At 62.4% G+C, this 22,513-nt stretch overlaps 2 protein-coding genes across 11 annotated transcripts in view; both read right to left on the bottom strand.

Annotated features, from left to right (window-relative positions):
* Positions 1–13,169, bottom strand: part of QSOX2 (quiescin sulfhydryl oxidase 2) — a 28,793-nt gene extending 15,624 nt beyond the window's left edge. Inside the window, exon 1 of the mRNA XM_042912131.1 lies at positions 12,836–13,169. Within this exon, the coding sequence (XP_042768065.1) occupies positions 12,836–13,169 (334 nt within the window). The remainder of the gene's footprint in view (positions 1–12,835) is intronic.
* Positions 13,170–18,493: 5,324 nt separating this feature from the next.
* Positions 18,494–22,513, bottom strand: part of CCDC187 (coiled-coil domain containing 187) — a 36,560-nt gene continuing 32,540 nt past the window's right edge. For all 10 annotated transcript variants that reach the window (XM_042912852.1, XM_042912855.1, XM_042912858.1 and 7 more), the window contains 2 exons: positions 22,180–22,253; positions 18,494–21,717 (listed from right to left, as the gene is read on the bottom strand). In XM_042912852.1, coding sequence (XP_042768786.1) covers positions 19,991–21,717; positions 22,180–22,253 — 1,801 coding nt within the window. In that variant the 3' untranslated portion in view covers positions 18,494–19,990. The remainder of the gene's footprint in view (positions 21,718–22,179; positions 22,254–22,513) is intronic.

The following is a 22,513-nucleotide window of genomic DNA, read 5'->3' as shown; positions in this document are numbered from 1 at the left end:
CTTCCTACTGATGGCCCGCCGAACGCACGAACTCCTGAGGGCTGCAGCCAGACGGGGTGCCCCATCTCATCCCTGCTTCACTTATGGGCGGGACACGGCCGTACAGAGGAACCTAGCTCACGGCGACCCTGAGGCGAGGTACACACAGGGAGACAGGTGCTCGGCTGGGCCCAGTGGTCACCAGCCTCAAAGGCACAACTTTGACATCCTCCAAAAAGTGAGGTTCTCTCTTTGAGACATTTGATCCTGGGGCACCTGGGCGGCTCAGTTGGTTAAGCATCTGACTCTTGGTTTCAGCTCAGGTCATGATCTTGCAGTTCATGAGTTCGACCCCCACATCAGGCTCTGTCCTGAAAGTGCAGAGCCTGCTTGGGGTTCTCCCTTTCTCCCTCTTTCTCTGCCCCTCCCCAGTGCTCACTTGCTCTCTCTCTCAAAATAAATAAACTTTAAAATAAATTAAAAAAAAAAGAAAAAACACAAACATTCGATCCCTTTCCCTAGGGTTCCGGTTATACAGCCAAGCACCCGCCCACTGGCTCCTGAGGTGGAGACCCAGGCGCCCCACGCGCTGGCTGCCCTGGGGGACGGGCCGGTCCCCCTCACGGTGTCCTGCAGTCCAATGACTTCTCAGTGGGGACGCACGGCCGTCCCCGAGACACTGACCGGGCTCTCTGCTGCCTCGTGTTCGGATGTGACACCACTGGCCTGAACCAGTAACCTGGTTACAAATCGTGTCACAGGTTTTTTCTGGATTCTAACTACGACCCTAAACTTCAGAGGTTACATTAGCAATATGCCCGGAAGGAGCCACTTGTGCTTAAAAATACACACCTTCCGGGGCTCCTGGGGGCTCAGTCGGTTGAGCGACCGACTTGGGCTCAGGTCACGATCTCGCGGTCCGTGAGTTCGAGCCCCGCGTCGGGCTCTGTGCTGACCGCTCGGAGCCTGGAGCCTGCTTCCGATTCTGTGTCTCCCTCTCTCTCTGCCCCTCCTCCGCTCATGCTCTGTCTCAGAAATAAACATTGAAAAAAAAAAGAAGCGGCAGAGGATTAAAACTCTCCTCGACTTTAAAAAATACACGCCTGTCTCCCCCACAGTTATAAAAAAGATTTACCAGTATGCATTTTTTTAGCTTCTTTGCTTAGAGACAGAGACAGCGCGCACGTGTGGGGGGCGGGGGAGGGGCAGAGAGAGGGAGGGAGCGAACCCCAAGCAGGCTCCGCGCAGTCAGCACAGAGCCCGACTCGGAGCTCAAGCCCATGAACCTCAAGACCACGACCTGAGCCGAAGTCAAGAGTTGGACACTCACCCGACCGAGCCCCCCAGGTGCCCAAGGTTTACCAGCATCGACACAACGCGGAGGACGGACTGGAAAAAACCACAGCCGTCTTTCGCAATCGACGGCCAAGTCCCGTTCCGCTTACGTGGCTCCCCTGAAACCGACTCCGGTCCGAGGCCGTGGACGGGAGCGAGAGTCACGGGACCTTCCCGAATCACAGGCCACATCTTTCCGGAGTCTCGAATTACATGGAACCAAGGGCGAACAGTTAATACTCTCATCCAATTAGTGCGGCAGATGGCCCAACGCGCAGGGCTCAGCGCGGGCTCCCTCCACGCGTGGCCCCCCACCGCCCACGAGGCCCCCCCCCCCCCACCGCGCCGTGGCCCCCCGCCGTCCAGCGGCCCTGTGGGGGGAGCCCTTCCCCAGCCTGTCATCTTTGCTTCTGTTCCCATCCATCTGGCCAAAGCGCCTCCTGTTTGCTGCCTCTTTCTTGCCTCACAAACGCAATTTCCACGACGTGCTTTCATTTCATGTTTAAAAAAAGAAACAGCACCCTCTACCCAGAAAAGGTATGTAGGAAAATGAAAAACTGCCCCAAGGGCCAGCACTGAGCATCGGATACAATCCCGACGAATAATCAAGCCGGACCCGAAACAGAAAAAAGCCGCTGAGAACGCACTCCGAGACGCTCACTATGGTCTGGTTTTCACAGCGGGACTCGGTCCGACTCCCTCGTCCTTCGGATTTTCCCCACTAGGTACGTCTTATGGGCAAAAGCAAACACACCCACAGTCGAGCCTCCAGGACGCGGAGACTGTGTCCCGTGCACCCGAGCTCGGCTGGCTCTGTGTCCCCTGCTCAGTTCCCACCCTCCTGGAGTCCTCAGCGTGAAGAGGCTGCAAACGGCACCCCACAGAGCAGCCGCCACGGGTCACGACGCGCCAGGTGACAACGACGCGAAGCAAAATCGGACCCAAGGCCACGGTGGTGCCGACCACATTTTCGCAACCCTCCTGAGTGTCCCACAGCACGAGAGACCAAGAGACCACGCGAACACGCAGACCTCACGCGGGGCTGGTAGGAACGGCTGTGAGCCCCGCACCCAACAACTCTGTAACCCCAAAGGCAGGACTCCGGGCGCTGAACCCTGGGGAACACGGGCCTGTCAGGCTCGCAGCACCTGCTCCCAGGCTCAGTCCGCTGGCCCAGACCAGAGCGAGGCCTCGAAAGTGCCCCCGGTCCCTTGCCCGCCTCCGCAGCCCCCCAGCCCTGGGACCCTGGGACCCTGGGACCCTGGCCCCGTCACGTGCGCACGGCCGGCTCTCAGCACGAAGGACACAGCCGTGTTCCTGGGCGGCGTCCCCACCAGGCCTCCTGGGCTGCTGACTGCAGCTGCTCTGCCTTCCAGTAGACTTCTCGCTCCCCCACCGTGGTGTCTGCCGGTTGTTCCGCCGTAAGAAGGAGCGCGTCCTTTCTTAGCACTGAACTACGTGACTCCTTCGATTCCAACCTTGGCTGGAAGGGGCCCGGAGGGTGCCCAGCCCCCAGCAAGGCATAGGGTCTGCAGGCGACATCACTTCCTGTGTGTCCCCGGGACCTTCCCGAGGGAGCGCTTCGTGGCACAATTCATCAGCTGACCTGTACCCTCCTCTCCCTCATTCGCTCCTCCCCTCAAGCCACAGACGGGTCTGAGCACACTCCTGCCCCAGGACCTTTGCACCTGCTCTTCCTTGGGTGCAGCACACTTGCCTCTGATCTGCACTTGCTGCTTTATTGTCAGTTTCAACACAAACGTCACCTCCATAGAGAGGCCTTCCCTGATTCCCTGCCCAAGCACACTTAACGTGACATGACAAGAAAAGCTCCCTACCAGCCTTGCTTCCAGAACAAAGTAAACTACACAGAGCCTCATGCTTTCTTACCACGTCATCTACCATGGAAGTCTCTCTGTGAAACGGGCAGGACGCCACAGAAGAGGCGGCTGGGGGTCAGAGAGGCTGAGGAAGCCGCCCAGGGTTCAGAACCAGCTGCCCGTCACCCACTGTCACAGGCACGCAGAGCACATGTGACAGGTGTCCACCGACCGGCAAGTTCCTCAACGTGCTGTGGGTGTCTTCCCACAACAGTCTCCTCCCTCTAGCCTACCGCCCGCAGACAGGAGACACTCCCCGCTCCCACCCGCCCCCCCACTCCTCTGACCCCACACGGTCACGCGCGGGAGGAACCAACGGCACCCACCTCTTCAGTGAGCCCCTGCACACGGCGTGCTTCCTTCTTAAATGCACAGAAAGCCCATTCTTTGGAAAAACGGCCTCTCCTCGCATTCCCAGCATATTTCCCACGGCCTCTCCCTCCGACGGTGGCCGTATCCCCACGGGCAGGAGCCAGGTCGGGAGGGTGCGGAGCCCCAGCCCGAGGAGGCCGGAGCACCTCTGGCGCCTCGTCCCGCACTCAGTGCTCTAAAAGCACTCTGGTCCCTGCCGTCAGAGCTAAGCCTCACATCCCAGCCTGGGATGAGACTGTCACCACTCCCCCCCCACAGGTGACGGAACCAAGCTCACAGGCCCCAGGGGTAAGTAGGGGGTGCCCGGCGTCTGCCCCCCTCGCCCTGGCCTCCTGGCTGCCCCGGCCACGAGGAGCCCTCTGCGCCTGAGCGGAGCCATCCTCTGACCTCGACGTAGTAACTAGGGAGGCACAGGAAGTACCAGGCGGCTAACGGTCCTCACCTCCCAGGCCCCTTCCTCTCCAGGACACTCGTGACACGTTTCCCCCGAGCTCTGCTTTTCCAACGAGCTCCACGCAGGGCAAGCCACGCACGACTGGAAGACCAACTCTCCCAGCTCGGCGCTGACGACGCACCATCCCGGGAAGGCGGGGAATCTTTCCTGCCTGATTGGGGGGGTGGGGGGGGGACACCGGGGTGGAGAAGCAGGCGAGGGCGTCAGGGCAGGCCGGGGCCGGCTGTGCTGGGGCGGGAGCGGCATGCAGAAGCACCGCGGGAGCCATCCAGGCTCGGGCAGCCCGCCCCCGGTCACTGCTCCGAGGGTGGCAGCCAGCCGGGGCCGGGCCACGGCCCTGAACGGCCCCCAACGGCCCCCAGGGTCCCGGGAGCGGGGCCCTTCTCAACCAGCCACAGTCCAGACAAGCGCTTTCTGCCGGTCCCGTCGCCTCGGTGCACCTCACCGCCACCTGCCCCCAGCAGCCGCACCGCACAGGCGCCCAGGTCCCCAGTCAGTCGCGTCGCGGCGGGTCCTGGCCTCTGCGCCCTTTACTGAGCTCGCTCCCATTGGCCCTCCGGGTGCCCCCGAGAGGCCTGGCCTGTCTCAGCAGCGGCGTGCCACACGACATGGGGACCCCGTCCGGAGGCAGATGCGCAGCCCACGTGCTGCCCTGCCTCCTAGCAGGTTTGGAGACTCTGGACAACTTACCAGTGTCTGTAACTCAGCTGCCGCACCTGTAAGACAGAGGCCAGGGAACGACCCGCTAAGGGGGCCGCGAGGACAGACGGGCTAACGGCCACATCCCGCTCGCAGCTGGGAAGCGTCTGCTGCTAGAATGTGCTCGGAGCGCGCACCATGGCCAGCAGAGCAGCGGCGAACTCCCGACGACCCCAGGCGCTGCCATCCTACGGGACACTGGGGACCGCCTGGGAGGGGAGGGGAGGGGGGGAGGGGAGGGGAGACAGCTCTGGGTGGAGAGCAGCAGGCGGCAGGGAGGGCGGCCATGCAAACAGCTCCAGAGTCAGCGGTGGGGCCAGTCCCTGCGAAGCTGCAGGTGTGGGGAGCCTGTCCTTTGTCCCAGGTGGCACTGACGCGCACAGGGAACCCAGTAACCCCTGCAGGTGGTGAGTGACCAACGGCGTCGCCGTGGCAGCAGCACAGGGTCCCGGTGTCAGAGAGACCACAGAGCGCGTGCCTCCCCCCTCTCGGTGTCTCGTGACACCCGGGAGGCAGCCTTCCTTGGGGCTCCGGCAGCTCCAGCGAGAGAGGTGGAGACGGCTCCTCCGCGGTCTGTCCGCGGCCCAGCACACGGATTCTGGGTAGACGGGGCGCCCCCGCCCAGCCCGAGACCCACGGCCAGTCGGATGTTCACTTTCGGCCACCACCTCTGGCCTCAGAGACTCTGGAGGAACCGGGCACAGGTCACGGGCAGAGCAGCCACATTCTCCGTCAAAGGCGCCGAGGGTGAGGGCCAGGGTGGAGGGCTCTGACTCAGCGGGTCAAGCCCCCCGGACCTCTGCCCGCGGGCCTCACCCAGCCCAGGCTGCGGGCAACCCCTGCCCACTTGCTGTCTCCGCTTGGCGCCCCAGGCTCGACCTCCCGGAACGTGACCGAAAGAGGCCCCTGGGTCCTCCACCCGCTGTGTCCTGGAAGGCGGGGGGAGCCGGCCCCCCTCCCTGGGGCGCCAGCCCAGGGGCGCCGGCTGCTCTCCCAGTGAGGGGGAGACAGGCGGGAAACGCTCGGTCTGGGCGGCAGATGCCGCCACAGAGAAACGAGGCGGTGCAGACGGAGGTCACCGACGCTGGTTTTTCAGCCTCCCAAGCGCCTTCGACTTTCCCAGGCACCCGGGAGGTGGACCCTGCCCTTTGAAAGAGGGCACAACCGCGGGGGGCTTCAAGATGAACAAGATCAAGGGAAACCTTGGTTTCGCCGGGTTTTCAACCCACTGCTTCTTCTCATCACAACAGCGAAAGGGCCAGAGTCGCAGTGTCGCCCGGAGAAGCAGGGTGCTTGGCAAGCCCGGTGCTTCTGAAATGCCTTGCAGGGCCTTCAAGAGAGTGTAAGGCCGCAGGAACCTCTGCTCCGACATCCCTGATAAAGGCACTTGGTAAATTCACCAGCGTGAGGGCTCTAGACAGCGAATCCACCCGCGGCCAGTGTCAGGGCATAGTTTTCAAAGAGCTAAAGAGGCATGACTCGGAAAAGCACAGATGAACAGGTACCGAAGGGCCCCGTCAGGGTGCGCGGATCGGGCCCAGGGCCACCAGGAACAGCCAGCCTACGAGACAGGGCCCTCCAGCGCCCAACAGGGCAGGAAAACCCTAGCGTTTGGGGTTCTTCTTCCAGACAGAAGCTGTCCGTTCCTCTACCAGAGAAGGTCTGTGAGTCAACGCGTAGCCTCAGAGGCAAAGCCCTTAATTACAGCCATCACGCAAGGTCAAACCCAGACACGTTCCCCCGAAAGCCAGCCCTCGGGGGAGCCTGTGAGGCGAGGCCCCAGCGACACTGAGGACGCGAGACCCACCTTCTTCTCACATTTCTAGGTTTTAGACGTTCCTTGATGACAGGACTTAGAAGAAAACCAGCTCACCGTGGAAAAGCGACTGGCATCCGCCGAGCGCGGGAACAGCGGCCACGAATCCCCGTGCCCGCCCTGCTCCCAGAAGGAAAGACACCTCACTCGGCACGTCTGACCAGAACCGGACCACCACCTGGTTACAACGCTGAAGGGCCCGCTCCGAGACGCCCCCCACCCCCACCGCTGCCGAAACACTACGGTCCTCCTTCCGGCCCAGACCCACCACCCCAAGTCTGGCCCGCATCGTCCCAACCGCGACCCCCATCGGCCGCGGGCCCTGGTTCTCCAGGGAGCAGGCGCAGATTTCTTAACGTAGACACCAGATCAAATGACCCCCTACTTGAAGCCACTCTTCTTTCCCGCTGCTCAGGAATGAGGACGCGGTTCGCCCAGCCTCTGGACCCAGAGCCGCCGGCTTCCACCCGCGGGCACCTCCCCACCTCCCCACCCTGGAGCCGCAACAGCCGCGTGCACAGTCCTCTGGACACCTGCCGTCCTGCCTGTCTCAGGGCCTTGGCACTGGCCGTGCCCCTCGCCCCTCATCTGCTGAGTGTCGAATGCCAGCCGAGGCCTTCCCCCACAGCCCCGTGCCAATTCCATCATCCTGGTTATCCTCCCAGGACTCAGGAGCTGCAATCAACCTCATTCTGTTTGTGCTTCCGTCAGCGCCCCTTCTTCTGGAACAGGGGCCCCACTCGGACCTTCCCAGGGCCGTTCACGGTTTCTCCGCACCTGCCAGCGCCACGCACAACTCAGGACAGGTCCCGACGTGCAGAGTCAACGCGGGGCAGACATCGGGCTCTACTCGCCCAGGGAGCGGGGAGCTCCAGGCAGCACGGACGGGCCGAGGACAGTGCCACGCGCTGTGCGCAGGGGCAGCCGCCTGCCCGGGCTCCTCAGCACCCCGCCACCAGGCGCGTCTGCACAGCGCCCCTCGACACAGCACTCTGCTCGGCCGGTTCAAAGCTGGGCTGGCCGTCCTGGCGGGAGGGCGTGCTGACGCCTCACCAGGCCTTTGTCCTGGGGAGGAAGGCGGCTCAGGCTAGGCTAGGCTAAGCTAGGCGGGAAGGCTCCTGAGGGAAGCAGATGAGGGAGAATTTCGGTTACAGAGACACCGGCAGTCAGTGCTGGGGCAGATGGAGGCATTCAGGGCAACACAAAAGACACAGTCCGTTTTATCAAATAAAATGCAAAGCATCTCAAAGGTCTAGCTTCAGGGTGTTGGCCACATTCAACTTGTACCCTCCCCTCCTCCTGCCTCTCCCACCTGTCTGGATCCCACCACACAAAGGAGAGAAACACTCTACACTGAATGCAAATTGCCTGCTTTGGGGACAATGTCCTAAAGCGGGGGTAAAGGGCACCAGCTGGGAGGCACGCGCCTCCAGGGGCGTCCGCTGGGGGCATGGGGGCAGGGGGTTGCAACGCAAGCCCTGCTCTGCTCTCCTCACAAGCCCGTTTTCAGTACCACAGGCTTAAAAAATCCTTGAGAAATAATTAGGCTTCTCTGTGAGAGCAAACTAATATTTATTTCAAGTTTACTTATCAAGGGACCCTATCACTTAACCTTCAGGATGAAGCCTTTTACCAGTACTGGTCAAGTTCTCATGAAAATGTCCATAGAAGTCTGATTTACAGTCCGGCATCAGTTAGTTGTAGAAAAGGATTACAGCACAGAGTAATTAACCTCCAAGGTCTAAGAGGGAGCGAGAGGAGGGCAGTCTGGAAGGCGCAGGGCTGTTCCGTGGCTTCTCCGTCGCGGTGCAGGCTGGGCGGGGCGGGGGCGGGGGCGGGGGCGGGGGGGGGGGAGGTGCATGGGTGCACACGGTCCACCCACCGCAGGACGCTCTTTTCCCCGGCGCAGGCCCCGTCCTGGGTGAGCAAGGTCTTTTCAGACAAATTCCAAGTTCAAGGGCAAGTTTGGTCTAGAGGTCCGGGTAGAAGTTGAGCCCACATACGGACAAGCAGAGGCCAGCAAGAGTTAGCTACAAGTCACTGGAGGTGGCTGGAGAGTCGGGCGCTCGTCTCAGCCTCCTCTGGGAGTGGAGGCGGGGCGGGCTACCCATGGCGCCCTCGCCCCTCGGCGCAGAGGCCTTAAACTAGCCCCGCACAGTCCGGAGCGCTCGACGGGACACAGCCGTCCCCATGCCCAGCGCATCTCCTGGCGAACTGCTGAAGCCTGGTGACCCTGCCTCAGGAGAAAGGAAAAGCCCCCGGCCCGTCCTCCCGGCCGCACTGATGACCTGTCTTCTCACACTGGCATCGCTGACCTTGGTGCCTGGTGGCGCTCCTCTGGCCATGGTCATCACAGAAACCGGGCCTCCCTGGCGCGTCTCCGTTGGGCTGAAACCACAGCTGCCCAGGCAGGGGGCAGGGGATACAGCGGCCTTTCCTGGGCCCATCACGATGGAGTGCCAGTGGTAGCTGGCATCTCCACTACCTGCCTCCAACCCCCGGGCGGCCCTCTCCAGAGTTCAGGCGGCGAGTTCCCGGTGCCTCCTGGGGCTCCCTGCCTCGCACACCCCTGCTGGCGGTGCACCGTCAGCATCCCTCCCCGCTCAGTCACACCCCCCCCCCCCCCCCCGCCACGAACGCGGCCCGTGGGGGAACGCCAGCTCATCTCCAGGAGCCTGTGACCTAGCCAGGTGGACAGAGAGACCAGACCCGGTAGTGAGTGAGTAGCTGCAGGGGGACGAGCCAGAGCACGGACACCGGAGCGGCCAGGACAGAGAGCCACGGGCCCCGGGGCCACCCGGCCTGGTGCTCAGCTGCGTGACCCAAAGTGAAGGACCCGGCCTCACTGGGCCCCAGGGCGACACCCGCTCATGTCTGCAGGACAGAAGAGAAGGTGCGTGCTGTCGGTGACTGCCCAGCGAGTCTCAGGCTCCCTCCCCTTCCTGCCTCATCTAGAATTCCAGGACCCGGTTACAGGAAATGTGCCCCTGCTTCCTCCAGACCAGTAAGAAGGGAGAGGGAGGCCCCGGTGACCCTCGACAGGGGCGCTCCTCCAGCGACCACGGTCTCCACAGAGACACTCAAAGGCAGCGCGGTGGTGGGGTGCTGCTGGGGGCCGCAGGTGTCTCCTGTCCGTAAAAGGAGGTGGCACCACAAACCGCTAACACCACAGCTCCGGGCTAAATGATTTCCGGGAACACAGCAGGGTTTTGTCTTACAAAGGACTCAGAAGTGACAGGAGTAAGTAAGCCAGATCCACACAAACACTGCAGGAACTCTGGGCTACACCCAACGGTAGACCTTTTGTTCGTTAAGCCGCCTTGTTACAAGGAAAAACATTGATTTTCAAAATCTTGAAAATGCCAGTTAATTGCCAAAGTTCAATCTAAGTCCTTCAGGAAAGCAAAGTACCCTCAGCTCTGAGCTTCCAGAGCAGGGGGAGGAGCCTCACCCTCTCCAGACCACCCCTCAGGCCTTCTGTCCATTCTGAGCAAACGGAAGCCGCTCCCGCCCCAGGTGATGGTGGAGGGACAGCGGGGGAAACAGCGCTGCCCCCACCCCAGGCGATCTCACGGGGGAGCAGAGCCTGTCCCACCTACTAGAAGTCAGTGTTGAGGCTGGGGTGGGGGGAGCAGTGGATGGGGAAAAACGCCAGCTGGATGGTCTCCATTTCAAGAGGGGTGGGGAGGGGCACCCTTGGGGGCCCGGTGCAAGGTCAGTGTGCCCCGGGGACCGGACAGCCCAATTCACAGGTGACTGACGGCACCAAAGGGGTGACAACGGGAGTGAAGCCTGTGTTCACACAGGACATGGGGGGCGATGGGGACCTGCTTTCCTTGGGGGCGGCCGCGGCTTCTCAGTGGTTCCACTGGGAGCGGGCCAGGATTAGGCACAAAAAGAGCCCTGTGGTCGATCACACAGGAAGCAAAGGCTTAAGAGTTAGTGAACTCCAGGGGCACCTGGTGGCTCAGCCGGTTAAGTGTCACGACCTCAAGCTGGAGCCCCGAGTCAGGTTCCATGCAGCGCCGACAGCTGGGAGCCTGGGGCCTGGGGCCTGCTTCCAGTTCTGTGTCTCCCTCTCTCTGCCCTCCCCGCGGGTGCTGTGTATATCACTCTCTAAAATAAACAAACATTAGGGCGCCTGGGTGGCTCAGTCGACTGAGCGTCGTACTTCAGCTCAGGTCATGATCTCATGGTTCGTGGGTTCGAGCCCCGCGTCGGGTTCTGTGCTGACCGCTCAGAGCCTGGAGCCTGCTTGGGATTCTGTGTCTCCCTCCCTCTCTGCCCCTCCCTCACTTGTGCTCTGTCTCTCTCTCTCTCTCTCTCAAAAATAAATAAACATTTACAAAAGGAAGGGGGACGCCTGGACAGCTCAGTCGATTAAACATCCAACTTCAATTCAGGTCGTGATCTCACTGTTGCGGGTTCGAGACCTCCGTCAGGTTCTGTGCTGGCCGCTCAGAGCCTGGAGCGACTTTGGATTCTGTGTCTTCCTCTCTCTCTGCCCCTCCCCTGCTCACACTCTGTCTCTCTCTCAAAAATAAATAAAGATTAAAAAAAAATTTTTAAATAAACGCACATAAAAAAATTGTTTAAAAAAAGTTAATGGATTCCTTTTCTGGGGAATCCTTGTGTACTGGGGACATCCACGAGGGGGAGTCCATATGCCACGTATCCTGGCCATGGGTGCTTCCCTGCAGGTGCGTCATGGGGCTGGTGTCCCTGAGAACGGTGTCCTCCAGCCGTGGGGCTTGTGCTGACAGGATGCTGGGCCTCACGCCCGGTTTCGGACCCAGCAGACCCGGGTTGGGACCAACGGTGCGTCCCTAACAAGTCCCCAGGTGACCTCTCTTTGGGGACCCCATGTGGAACTCTCCCCAGTGTCGAGGCCCCTGCCTCCAGCTGCGGTTTGGCTCTAGGGACGGACGCTTTGCCCAGGTGCCCCGCGGCTGTCCCCACTGTCTTTCAGACCACAGCTGCTTTTCACTTTCAGCCACATCTCCCTCCGTCCCAGGCCTTCATCCTGCCCGACGCGGGCAACGTCCAATCCTTTTAAGATAACCTTATTTAGCTAAGGGTTGAGTGAATCACACCATCAGGTATGGGTTTTGCCACTTTCATTTCCAGAAGAAACCTTTCTTCCAAGTTCCAGGGGCCATTTTCAAGGCTCCTTACACGCTGGTTCAACTACAGAATAGTTACACATCTGTGTTTCTGCCACTGAGTGACAAACGAGAACTGAAAAGTTCTCTGCACTCTTAGAGTTTGTTTGTTCCCAAAGCAAAGGCTTTGAGAAAGCCCACTAAGGACTTGTCCGTCCACCTCCGTTCTGGCCACAGTGCCAAACACTTGGGACTTCAGAAAACAGGAGATCAAAGAACAGGCCCTTCAGAATCAAAAGGCCCCAACTCCCCGAGGTAATATGAGAATGCATCTTAAAGACAATGTTTTACGATTCTGCACAAAACCCCTACTTAGGCTTTTAAGAAGTTTGGGAACCTGTTTAGTTATGAGAAAATCACAACAGAGTAGGAAAGGAGACTTAAAAAACAAAAGTGCTGGAGGAGAGTGTAGCAATTTGTTATCCTCTGGCCCGCGGAAATATGTAATTAGAGGTTAGCTGAGCACCAGCAAGGGTCCCGCCAAACCTCACTCCCGCTGAGGACAGCACGGACTTCAGAGCGACTCACGTGCCATGTAAAAGCCCGGCCGGCCTGCGGAAGGGAGCCGCAGACCCGCCCCCCGCCCCCCACCCCCAACTCTGCCACCGGGGCAGGCGAGTAACGAGGGACTGATTAGCACTTGGCAGCTTGATGAAACTGCCAACGACATAAAACGTAGCTTGGTGGATGTCAGGTCAACCACGGGCTGCGCCTCTAGGAACCAGGCGCCTCCCGATGACAGGCTCCGAAGGTCCTGTTTTGCCTCCACAGAGGTCTGCGGGGCATCTGGACGTCGGTCTAAGTTGCTGGCTCGCTCTGAGCATCCACCATATGGCCAGAAGAGGGGGACGGCGCAGGACTTCAGGGGAAGGGGGCTCCGAGGCACGGAGACGGGGTGTGCGTCGGAAAACAGCTAGGACAAAGGCTGGGGGGAGGCACCGACGCTCTTCCCCAAGACCCTGGGAGGGGGGCTCCCCGGTCCGCAGCTGCGGAGTGCGGGCCGGAAGAGGGCTTCTCGCCCTTGCGACTCGAGGCCGCCAACGTGCCGGGCTGTCCCGGGGGGGTTGGAGGGCTGGCTGCGGGGCCCGGGGAGGGGGGAGGGGGCCGGGGTCGGGGGTCCCGCGCGGGCGCGCCTCACCTCGCACGTCCCCGGCCAGGGCCCGCCAGGTGGGCGCGTAGCCGATGCAGTGGCCGCACCACGAGGAGTAGAACTGCACGAGCCACGCGGCCGAGCTGTTGGCCGTGGCCCCGCGCACGCTGCCGCTGTCCAGCACCCACACGGCGTCCTCGCCCGCGCGGTACAGCCGCGCCGCGCCGCCCGCCCCCGGGCCCGCCGCCGCCGCCGCCAGCAGCACGAGCAGCGGAGGCAGCCGCCGGGCTCGGGCCGCCGTCGTCGCCGGGGCTCCCGAGCTGCGCGCCGCCGCCGCCGCCGCCGCCGCCGCCGCCAACGCCGCCGCCCCGGCCGCCGCCATATTGGGAGTGCCGCGGCGCGCCTGACCTTTCACCCTGGCAACCGCCGTCACGTGCGCCGCGCGCGCCCGGCCCCGCCCCCGAGCGCCCGGCCCCGCCTCCCAGACGCCCTCCAGGCCCCGCCCCCGAGGGCCTGGCCCCGCCTCTCCCCACGCCAGGGTCGCCACATTTAGCAAACGAAAATGCCCCGTGTCTGAGATGCAAATTTAACGGGAAGTTCTCGGACTCGTAAAAGACTGGCTGCTTATCGGAAATTTCCATTTAACTGAGGGTTAAATGGGTTCTGCGCTTCATCTGGAAACCCCACCTGGGGCTTCAGAGTGTCTGCTCCCCTGACCTTGACCTTTAAATATGGGATTTTTATCTCTGGGAGACTTAGCAAGACACCCACACAGATTCAGATGTGTTATGGTGCCCAAGTTTAGGACTTTCCAGGTGACCTTTGCAGCCCTAGGAAGTAAAGCTTCCTGTGACTTTCTGCTTAATTCAACAGGAGACCTGGTTTTTACATTGCTATTCTTGATTGTTATGCATATCAACATTTTCTCTGAACTGTGTGACCAAAACAAAAAAGAAAGGAAGTAGGTCGCAGAGCGGATATGAGTCAGCAACAGTCATTGGCCTGGAAGTTCAGATTCTTGTTTCGGGCCACTTGGCTCCTACACACGCCAGGCAGAGGAACTGCGTGTGCAAAGGCCCTGCGGTAGAAGGGACATGCGCGTTCGAAGAAAAGCAAGGAGGCCAGTGTGGCTGGAGCAGAGTTAGCCAGAGGAAGAGAGGGAACCAGGGAAGCGGCCAAGAACAACACAGGGAGGGGCCTCACCAGGCAGGCTGCAGATTAGGGCCCCTGGCTCTGAAAGCCATGGTGGCCATTGGGGGATTCTGAGTAGAGATGTGGTTCTCCCCTTCTGGCTGCCGTGTCTTAGGGGCAGGAGGGAAAGCTGTGACAGGCTGTCACAGCCCTGCAAGAGATGGTGGGAATCAGGTGAGGGTTGGGTGGCATTGTTAGTGACAGTGTCAGACTTAGGGTGCGTTTGGAAGGAAGGACATGCGGTGGATTAAATCCCGAGTGTAGACGGAGGGGTCGTGTCTTCTCGCAGGGTTTTGGCCAGAGCCGCTGCAAGCGGGAGGCTGCACTTGACGGAGGTTGGGGTGAGAGTGGAACTCCAGCTTGTTTTGGATCTGTTGACCTTGTGACATCTGAGGCAAGTGCCAGGCCACTGGTTGGCTGTGAGAGTCTGGGCTCAGAGGGTAGGTTGGGCTGCTTGAGGTCACCACAGGAGGCCACGGGGACAGAAGAGGACTGGCCACACCTCGAGCCCTGGACTGAAGCAAATGGGTTGGGGTGGGGGAGGCAGAGGAGCAACCTGGAGGTTGGAGGAGGACAGGAGAGGGCAGAGACGGAGGTGAAGGATAGATGTGGGGAGGAAAGAATGACAGATGTCTGGTGGGGGGGGCATGGCTCCCTAGCGACCGGACAAAGGTGTTCTGGGTGACGTAGGGACAAGGCGTTTACAGAAAGGGTGGTGGAGGGAAAGAGGAGAGGCTCGGTGGCTCCTCCCAGGAGGTTTTCGGGAGGTGGTGGGGGAAGGAGAGCGGAGATCCAGGCAGGAAGGAGAGGCCCGGCAGGGAACAGGTGGGGGAGAGCCAGGGTGTGCCTCGTGGAGTGCAAGGGGAAGGAGGCAGGTGACCCCTGGGTGCGTGGGCACCAAGGGACTCAAGGCTGGAAGGGGTCGCTGCACCCTGCACCTGACCAGCTCAGCCTCTCTCCGCCTCTCTCCACAGAAGGTGCTGCCTCCGCCTCCGAGGGGAGCCCCCGCATGCAGCCTATGCTTCCAGGTGCCCCTCCTGCTCTGCTGGGTGCCCCTGGGGTCCCCTGCTGCCCTTGGGGTGGAGCCCATCTCAGGCTCACCTGTCCCTGCCCCCCTCCACCTGTGACCAGGTTGACTTGTTGGCCTCGGCCTGGGGGCGTGGCCACAAAGTCACATGACCACTGTTGAGCGCCAGACCAGCTCTGGTCATCCAGTGGGCAAAGACTGTCAGGGGCGAGCTATTGGGTAGTTTCTGAGCACTCAGGCCCAAGGCACCCTTCCCCACCCTTCCCGGAGGGGTTTAAATCTGAACCCTGACTCAGTCGGCTCAGGCTGCGTAACAAAACCCCACAGCACAGGCATTTATTAAACGACAGACCTTTGTTTCTCACAGCTCAGGAGGCTGGAAACTCCAGATCAGGGTCATCAGGGTCAGCTCCCAGAGGCCCGCTTCCTGGCCTACAGATCGCCAGCCGCCTTCTCGAGGTGTCCTCACGTCCCTCTGTGTGTTCTCGTGGACAGAGAACTCTCTGGGGCCTGTTCTCATAAGGGCACAAGGGCAGTCGTGGGAACCCACTCTCGTGACCTCATCAAACCCTAATGTGCTTCCTAGCACCGTGACAGTGGGGACAAGTTTCCATGAATGAATTCTGGGGAGGCACAGTTCAGTCCACAGCAAATGCCCAAAGCCACCTGGAAGGACCGTGCCCCTCCCCTACCCAGGTGCAAGTCGTGCTGTCACAAGTGTTCCCCAGGGCTTGCGTGTCCCCATCCACGTGCTGAGGGAGCCAGAGGGGCGTCTCAGGGGCAGCCAGACGATGTGCGATGTGCGTGCTGGCCCCACCGAAGGGCCACTCGGGTCTCCTGGTCCCTCCTCTGCCAGCCATCCCCCCCGGGGAGTGCTGGAGGAATGCCCCCTTCCTGCTGTGGGAAGGCAGGTCGAAGCACGGTGTCCCTCCCCAGGGCCAGCCCCACCCCACGGGAAGCGAGGAAGGCTGGCGCCACGGACACCGTGAGCCCACCCCGGGGTGCAGTCAGCGTGGCCAGGTGTTACTTCACCCCACACCTGCTCCGCAGCATGGGGCCCGTGGCACCGGACTTCGTTCAGCGCCCTGAACACAGCACGGGTCGTTTCTCAAACCCAGAGCGCCACTGGCCCTGCAGCCCATGTCAATTTACTAAAAGGTTCTTAGGAAAAGCGCCCACTGATCGTAAAATGCAGCCAGACTCAGAAACATTAAAACAGGGTGTGGGGGAGGGGGTTGTACCTTAGGGTCTGAGAGACAAGGCAACGATAGCAGTTTCCAAGCTTCCATTGCTTTCCCGGCCGGGGCTTTGAGCCCGTGACCCCACCCTGGAGCCCCCCCGGATCTGTTCCTCCACCTGCACGGAGGGGGCGCTCGGCCCTGGGCCACCGTGAGATGAACCACGATCGCAGACGCTACTAAGGAAGGAAACACGCTGCCATTTTCAGATGCCTCCAGTCGAAGGACGCGCTCTGATTTCGCGGTGATTCCAACGTGGGAAGGTCTGCATCTTGGAGCTGACAGAGCGAGGCATCTGTGTTCTTGTTTACAGAGGGGGAGCCTGAGGCTCAGAGGGCCACGGACTATGGTGAAGGGCACGTGGCACATATTCGACAGAGGGGGTCTCAAGCCGGAGTGCCCCTGACGCTCAGGGGCAAAGGCGGAGCTCCCTCCCTGCTCTGAGTGCCGCAGCCACGCCAGCTTGCGGGGCGGTGAGAGGGGCCCCGGGGGGGTGTGTGGCAGGGTCACTGTGCCTTTTCTGCGCCCCACACACGCTTCTGAACTCCTGCCACAGCCCAGACTCCGGAGCGGGCCCTGTCCTCCGAGGACCTGCCCCCAGTTGTTGTTTGCGTTTGGGCACGGCTGCTTGGGAAGAACGCCCATTCTCCGGAAGACCTACCGGGAGGATTGTTCCAGAGCACTGCTGCAGGCCGGGGACAGAGCCTGGTGGGGACAATCCTCTGTGTCCTCACAGTGACACGGTGGGGGGGGGGGGGGGAGGCAGGGGCGGTGGCCAGGGAGGCACGGGGATGGGGTCCCTGCCACGACCCCAGTGAGACGTGGAGAGCAGGACTTAGGAAGGGCTCTGAGCATCGCTGAACACCCCGGCTGTGTCACGTTATAGCCTGGACGGACACAGCTGCCGGACAGAAAGGGCCCCAACCGGGGGACAGCCGCAGGAGCCCTGGGAGGGCCGGGGTGCGCGTGTGGGCGCATGTGTTCACGCGCGATCCTGCCTGGCGCCCTAAACCCGTAGTCATGTTTTGCCAACGCTGCGGTCTGCTCCCAGCCGTGTGCACGCCGTTGGGAATGCAGAGCAGTAGCTTGGCGTTTGATGCCTGGCGTGGGGTGGGCGGGCAGGACAAGGGGCCACAGGCACAGGTGTGGGCCTCGCAGACATCCTTGGGGGGCCCAGATGCTGGTTGGGGAGCCAGCATGGACAGGGCAGGTCTGACCCACGGAACTGGTTTTGTTTGGGTGCTCGCTGGACAGCCACGTCCCCTCGCTGCCGGAGAACCTGGCCCGGGGGTGGGGACCCAGCCTGGTCACTTAACCTCCCACCCCCCACCCCGGGAGCCAGGTGCCCCCGGCACAGGCAGGCGCCATCCAAACGGGTGCTGCTGTGTTCCCCCGGAGTGCACAAGGCTGTCACTTCTCTGTACCTGCCCTCGGGGGGGCCCCCGCTGTATTTTATAGGGGCGGCTGTCACGGCCGCACGTGGTAAGGAATCAAAGGCTTCCTAAAGCTGGTCTGGTGATTTGGCATTTGAAATGCTGAAGGTGCATCCGTGGGCATTTCATGCAAGAGTGTACAGCTAACAGGGGCCGTTGAAAGAGACAGACTGCAAAATTAAATGTGGGCTTTAACTAAGAAATAACCTCTTTTTTTTTTTTTAACATTTATTTTTGGTAGAGAGAGACAGAACATGAGTGGAGGAGGGGCAGAGAGAGAGAGAGACAGAATCGGAAGCGGGCTCCAGGCTCCGAGCCGTCAGCACAGAGCCCGACGCGGGGCTCGAACCCACAGACCGCGAGACCGTGACCTGAGCCGAAGTCGGACGCTCCACCGACTGAGCCACCCGGGCGCCCCAGAAATAACCACTTTCTATGAAGGATAATGGCCCTTCTGGAGACCAAGATTTATCGGCCCCAGAGGTTAGCAGGGACTGGAGCCGAGGCGAGCGCAGTGAGGCTGTGAAGGCAGCAGTGTGGTGTGTACGTTTTGCCTGTCATTAGACGGACCCCGGAGCCCACGCCCCCCACTCGCCGTGTCAGCTGAGACAGAGGGCTTCTGACACCCTCCACGGCGCCCTGAAACATGGAGCTCATTTTGTAGCGTGGCCTCCCTTGGGCCCCGCTGTCGTGGGTGAGGGGCCACCGGTGCAGGCGGCCCCCAGACAGGTCATTTGGGAGGCCCGTGGCCCCGCCAGGAGCACAGCCACCCCCCACGGCGACCAGAAAGGGGGCGACGGGGTTTGAGGCAAATCTGCAGGGTTTTGAGGTGGGAGATTTATTACCATGCCAAACGTGTGTGTGTAAAATACATAATCCCTCTCGCACGGCCTCGTAAATCCAAAAGGGTCAGCAATAAATAGAAAAAAAATAAAAAATTACAGACTGATTTGTTCAGAAAACTAGAAGCAAATCAATAGGAAAGCTGTAGCTCAGAACTTGTTTTGAAATCGCATACGCACAGCAAGAGCACATTGCCCTCCACCCAAGCCCGTCCCGGGGTTCCCTGGTGGACATGGGGGGACCCAGTGCGAAATCAGCATGAACTGTCTCAGCTGGTGCCTCCCTGAGCCGTGAAACCGGACGAGTGAGCCTGTGACAAAAGTCCGTCTGGCGAGCAGCTGGCCTGGATACAGGAGGCTGCCCTGAAGCGGGGGCCTGGTGGAGGGCTGCCTGGAGGTGGCCGCCGCTCCCGAGCTGGAAGGTGGAGGGCACAGGCAGAACTCTGGGCTCCGCCACGCCCCCCAGCTAACCGCAAGTGCACGGAAGTCGCCAGCTCCCCAGAGGTCCATAAATGTCATCTCCAAAGGAGTCGCTGGCTCCCCAGGGGTCCATAAGTGTCATCTCCAAAGGAGTTCCTCTGTTGAGGCCCGGGAAGTCCGTGCCCTGGAGGGGAGGAGCCAAGCCCTAGAGGGATCGCACCCGCCAACACCTCTGCAAACTGCTCCCTGCTCCGAGACCGCCTTGCATCCCGAGGGCTCATTCGATGGGGGACAGCCACCAGGGAACGGACTCTGGCCTCTCCCGGAGTCCTGAGTCCTCAAGGAGCCCTTGGCCCGCCTCCCGCCAGAGGGCAGGCCTGGGGCGTGGCTGGTCACCTCTGGCCCTTGAGTTGACAGATCTGTGATGTCCACAGCGGGGTCGGCCCACGTGCATGCCCTTGGCCTTCAGAAGCCGCCAAGCTGGGGTGTGAGTCCGTGCGGACGTGACCCCCAGCCCGTCTCCACCGCCCCTTGCCCCCCTGCCCCCCCAGAGCGGCTCTCTCTCTCTTCGCCCCGCCTTTGCCGATGGCTCTGCCTCCTGGCATGTGGTCTCCAGTTCGTCCTTGGGGACCGCTCCCCTCCGGACCGTTCTCTGTCAATCCATGACCTCCGCACCTTTCCTCGACCGGCCAGCCTCTGGACACGCCCGCACAACCTTTTACCTTCCTGCCTCTTAAAGTCTTTGGATCAGGGGCCCTTCCAGGCGCCTGACGGACGCAGCGGCCCCAACGTCCGGAAGAACACAGAGCTCCCCGCGCTCCCCGCCATGTCCCCGCCCAGGCCCCCGCCCAGCACCAGACGACTACTCGGGGGCCAGCCGCAGGCAGGCTGTTCTGAATGGGGGCTCTGCCCTCGGTGGCCCAGGCTCCCCGGAGCATCCCACACACTACGCACACGCATGCGTAATGGCACCCCATGTCACCGTGGGCCCCGTCTTCCCGAGGCCCTGCAGCGACCGCCGGGCCAGCCTGCGGGACACGGCAGCTCTTCCGTCAGGGGGACGCGGGCTGGGCCGGCTCCAAGAGCACCGCCAGCGTGTCGCACAGGATCCTCCTGCTAAGCTGGCTGGAGACCAAATCTACCACCTTGGCTCCCTCCATGCCCGGCGGGTCAGCGCAGGGGCCCGCACCCAGAGCAGGAGCTGGGTCGCCCCGCCCAGGGCTGCCAGCGGCTGACAGCATTGGCGGACCCTCCCCGGCCATAAAGGCCACTCTGGACAGCCTTGGGAGCCCTCCGGGGGCGTCTCCTGCCCTGCCCCCAGAGGGGCACCCTGGCCAGCCGGCTGGGTCAGACCACTGGCTGCCCACAGCCTGATCCCTGGAAACCGAACTTGACTCACCCAATTCGTCCCCAAGGCTTCCGCCCTGTCTGCCTGCCCCCAGGCAGAGCCCCGACTCCTGGGGCCCTGGGGACGGTGCCTCGGGTGTGTCCTCCTCAGACAAGGAGGGCAACTCCCCAGTTTTGATGGAGGCATCCTCCCCCGGGGGGCCCAGCAAGCTCCCAGGAGACATGACATCCTCAGGTGGGGAAGGGAAGTCTCCTGAGTCGGGGCTGGTCGTGTTGGCCAGATCCTCTGCTGGGAAGGTGGGAGGCAGAGGAGGGAGGCGGGCATCCCTGTGAGCGGAGGACAGGTCGGCACTGCCATAGGACAGCACCTCGTCAATGGGGGACAGGATCTCAGGCAAGGCCCTGCTGGACGGCGTGGGGCAGGCTTCCTCGGGGGCAGGGGAGTCTCCACTGGCCCTACATCTGGGTGCCCAGCCCTGGGGTGTCAGGGCCACCAGACCGCCAGGGTCCCCAGGAGGAGCCCGCGGGGTCACGGGGACCTCAGGCTCAGACCAGGACTGTCGTGGCGTCCTGTCGCTGGGCAGACTCAGGGCAGCGTCCCAGGGCCCCTCTGGGCAGGCAGCCGAGGCCTGCAGAGGCCTGGTCTCTCCTCTGCCAAAACCCACCCCTTCGGATGCCAAGGACCCCGAGGGAGAGGAAAGGGACAGGTCCAAGTCACTGGAGGACGAGGGCGTGGACGGGAGGGCATGCAGGCAGCCTCGGGGGACGTCTGTTGGGCCCTCTTCCATAGTGTGTCCACGGATGAGGCTCCCAGTGCTTCCAGATGCTTCCTGCCCCTCCCCAGGGCCCAAGGAAGCAAGTGCAGAGCCGGGCGCCCCGCCATTTTCCAGGTGGGACGAGCCTCCTGTAGACAAGGAGGGCCCCGAGCCAGGCTCCAGAAGGTTCTCCTCGTCCCAGACCTCGCTGGACGCCTCTGACAGCTCTGACCCTGACCTCGGAGAGGGGGCGTCCGGGGGAGGCAACGGCCAGCCCTCCCGCAGGACGCCCCCCGGCTCCGTGGAGGGGCTGCCCAGGGGCCCGGCCCCACCGCCCTCTGGCTTCTCCCGGGCCACCTGCCCCCCGTCCCGGTGGAGCCCCCAGGAGTCTTGAGGAGAGAGCTCCCCAGAACAGCCGGGGTCCGTGTCTGGGACGTCCCCACCCCCCCAGTCTGACACGGAGACGGGGCTCTCGGAGAGCTGAACCAGGACGGCGGCTGCTCTCTGAAATTCCTGGAGAGAGCGGCAGGACACCCCACTCAGGGAGGAGGAGGCAGGGGACCCCGCCCGAGACCCCGAGCGGCTCCGGGGAGCAGCCTCGGATTCCGGGCCCGGGTCCGAGGGGGCCCTGAGCGGCGGCGGGGGGCTGCCCTCAGGCCGGCTGGGTGGTACAGGAGCTGCGGAGAGGGGGGAGTTGGGGGTGAGGCCCCCAGCCCTCGCCCCCTGCCACCCCTGCGGCCCACACCCCACAGCCCCTAAGCCAGCGGATCGGGACCAGAAGGGCCCGGTGGAGGCGAAGAAAGGTCCACAGCCCCAGCGTGGTCCGCGGAGCCCCCCCCCCCCCCCGCAGGCTCCACACCCACCCGCCAGCACAAGTAAGGGCGCCGCATCTGGGGGGACATCTCCGCGCCTTGGGGGCCCCGCCTCAGAACTGCAGCCGTCCTGTGTTTATTGGGGCACGAGGGCTCCAGACAGGGGCCCTCCCTACAGTCCTCCGCTTGGACGGCGGATGGGTATGGCGAGTGGGCGGGGCTCCCCCGCGGGGCTTTGGGGGAAGGGTGGCTCTGGCCGAGGAGGAGCTGGTGGCAGAGGACCCGCGGGCGGGGGTTCCCTGGTCCTGGTGCACGGCAGGGCCTCACCTGGAGCAGTGGTCAGCTGGGCGGCTCCCGGTGGAGAGAAGGGGCCACAGGGGTCCTGCCCGCAGCTCTCCATCCTGCAAACACGTTTGTGCGGATGTCCCAAGGGGGCGCCCAGGAGAGGGCCCCATCCCCCGGCCTTGTCCCCACGGCTCAGGGCCTCCACGGGGCCTTCAACTCCCCCGTAAGCTTGACACCCGTGCCCGCCAGGTATCTGCCCCGACAGGAGGTGACGGTCAGAGCGCAGGGCTCCCCGGGTGGGGGCAGGGGGCCCCGTGTTTAGGAGGTTCTGGCCTCAGTCCCCACTGGGTCAGGTATCTGGGGGGGCGTTGCTTTC

This window comes from Panthera leo, chromosome D4 (genome assembly GCF_018350215.1).
Source record: "Panthera leo isolate Ple1 chromosome D4, P.leo_Ple1_pat1.1, whole genome shotgun sequence".
NCBI lineage: Eukaryota > Metazoa > Chordata > Mammalia > Carnivora > Felidae > Panthera > Panthera leo.
The sequence above is the reverse complement of the archived record's forward strand: the minus strand, read 5'-3'. Positions and strand labels throughout refer to the sequence as shown.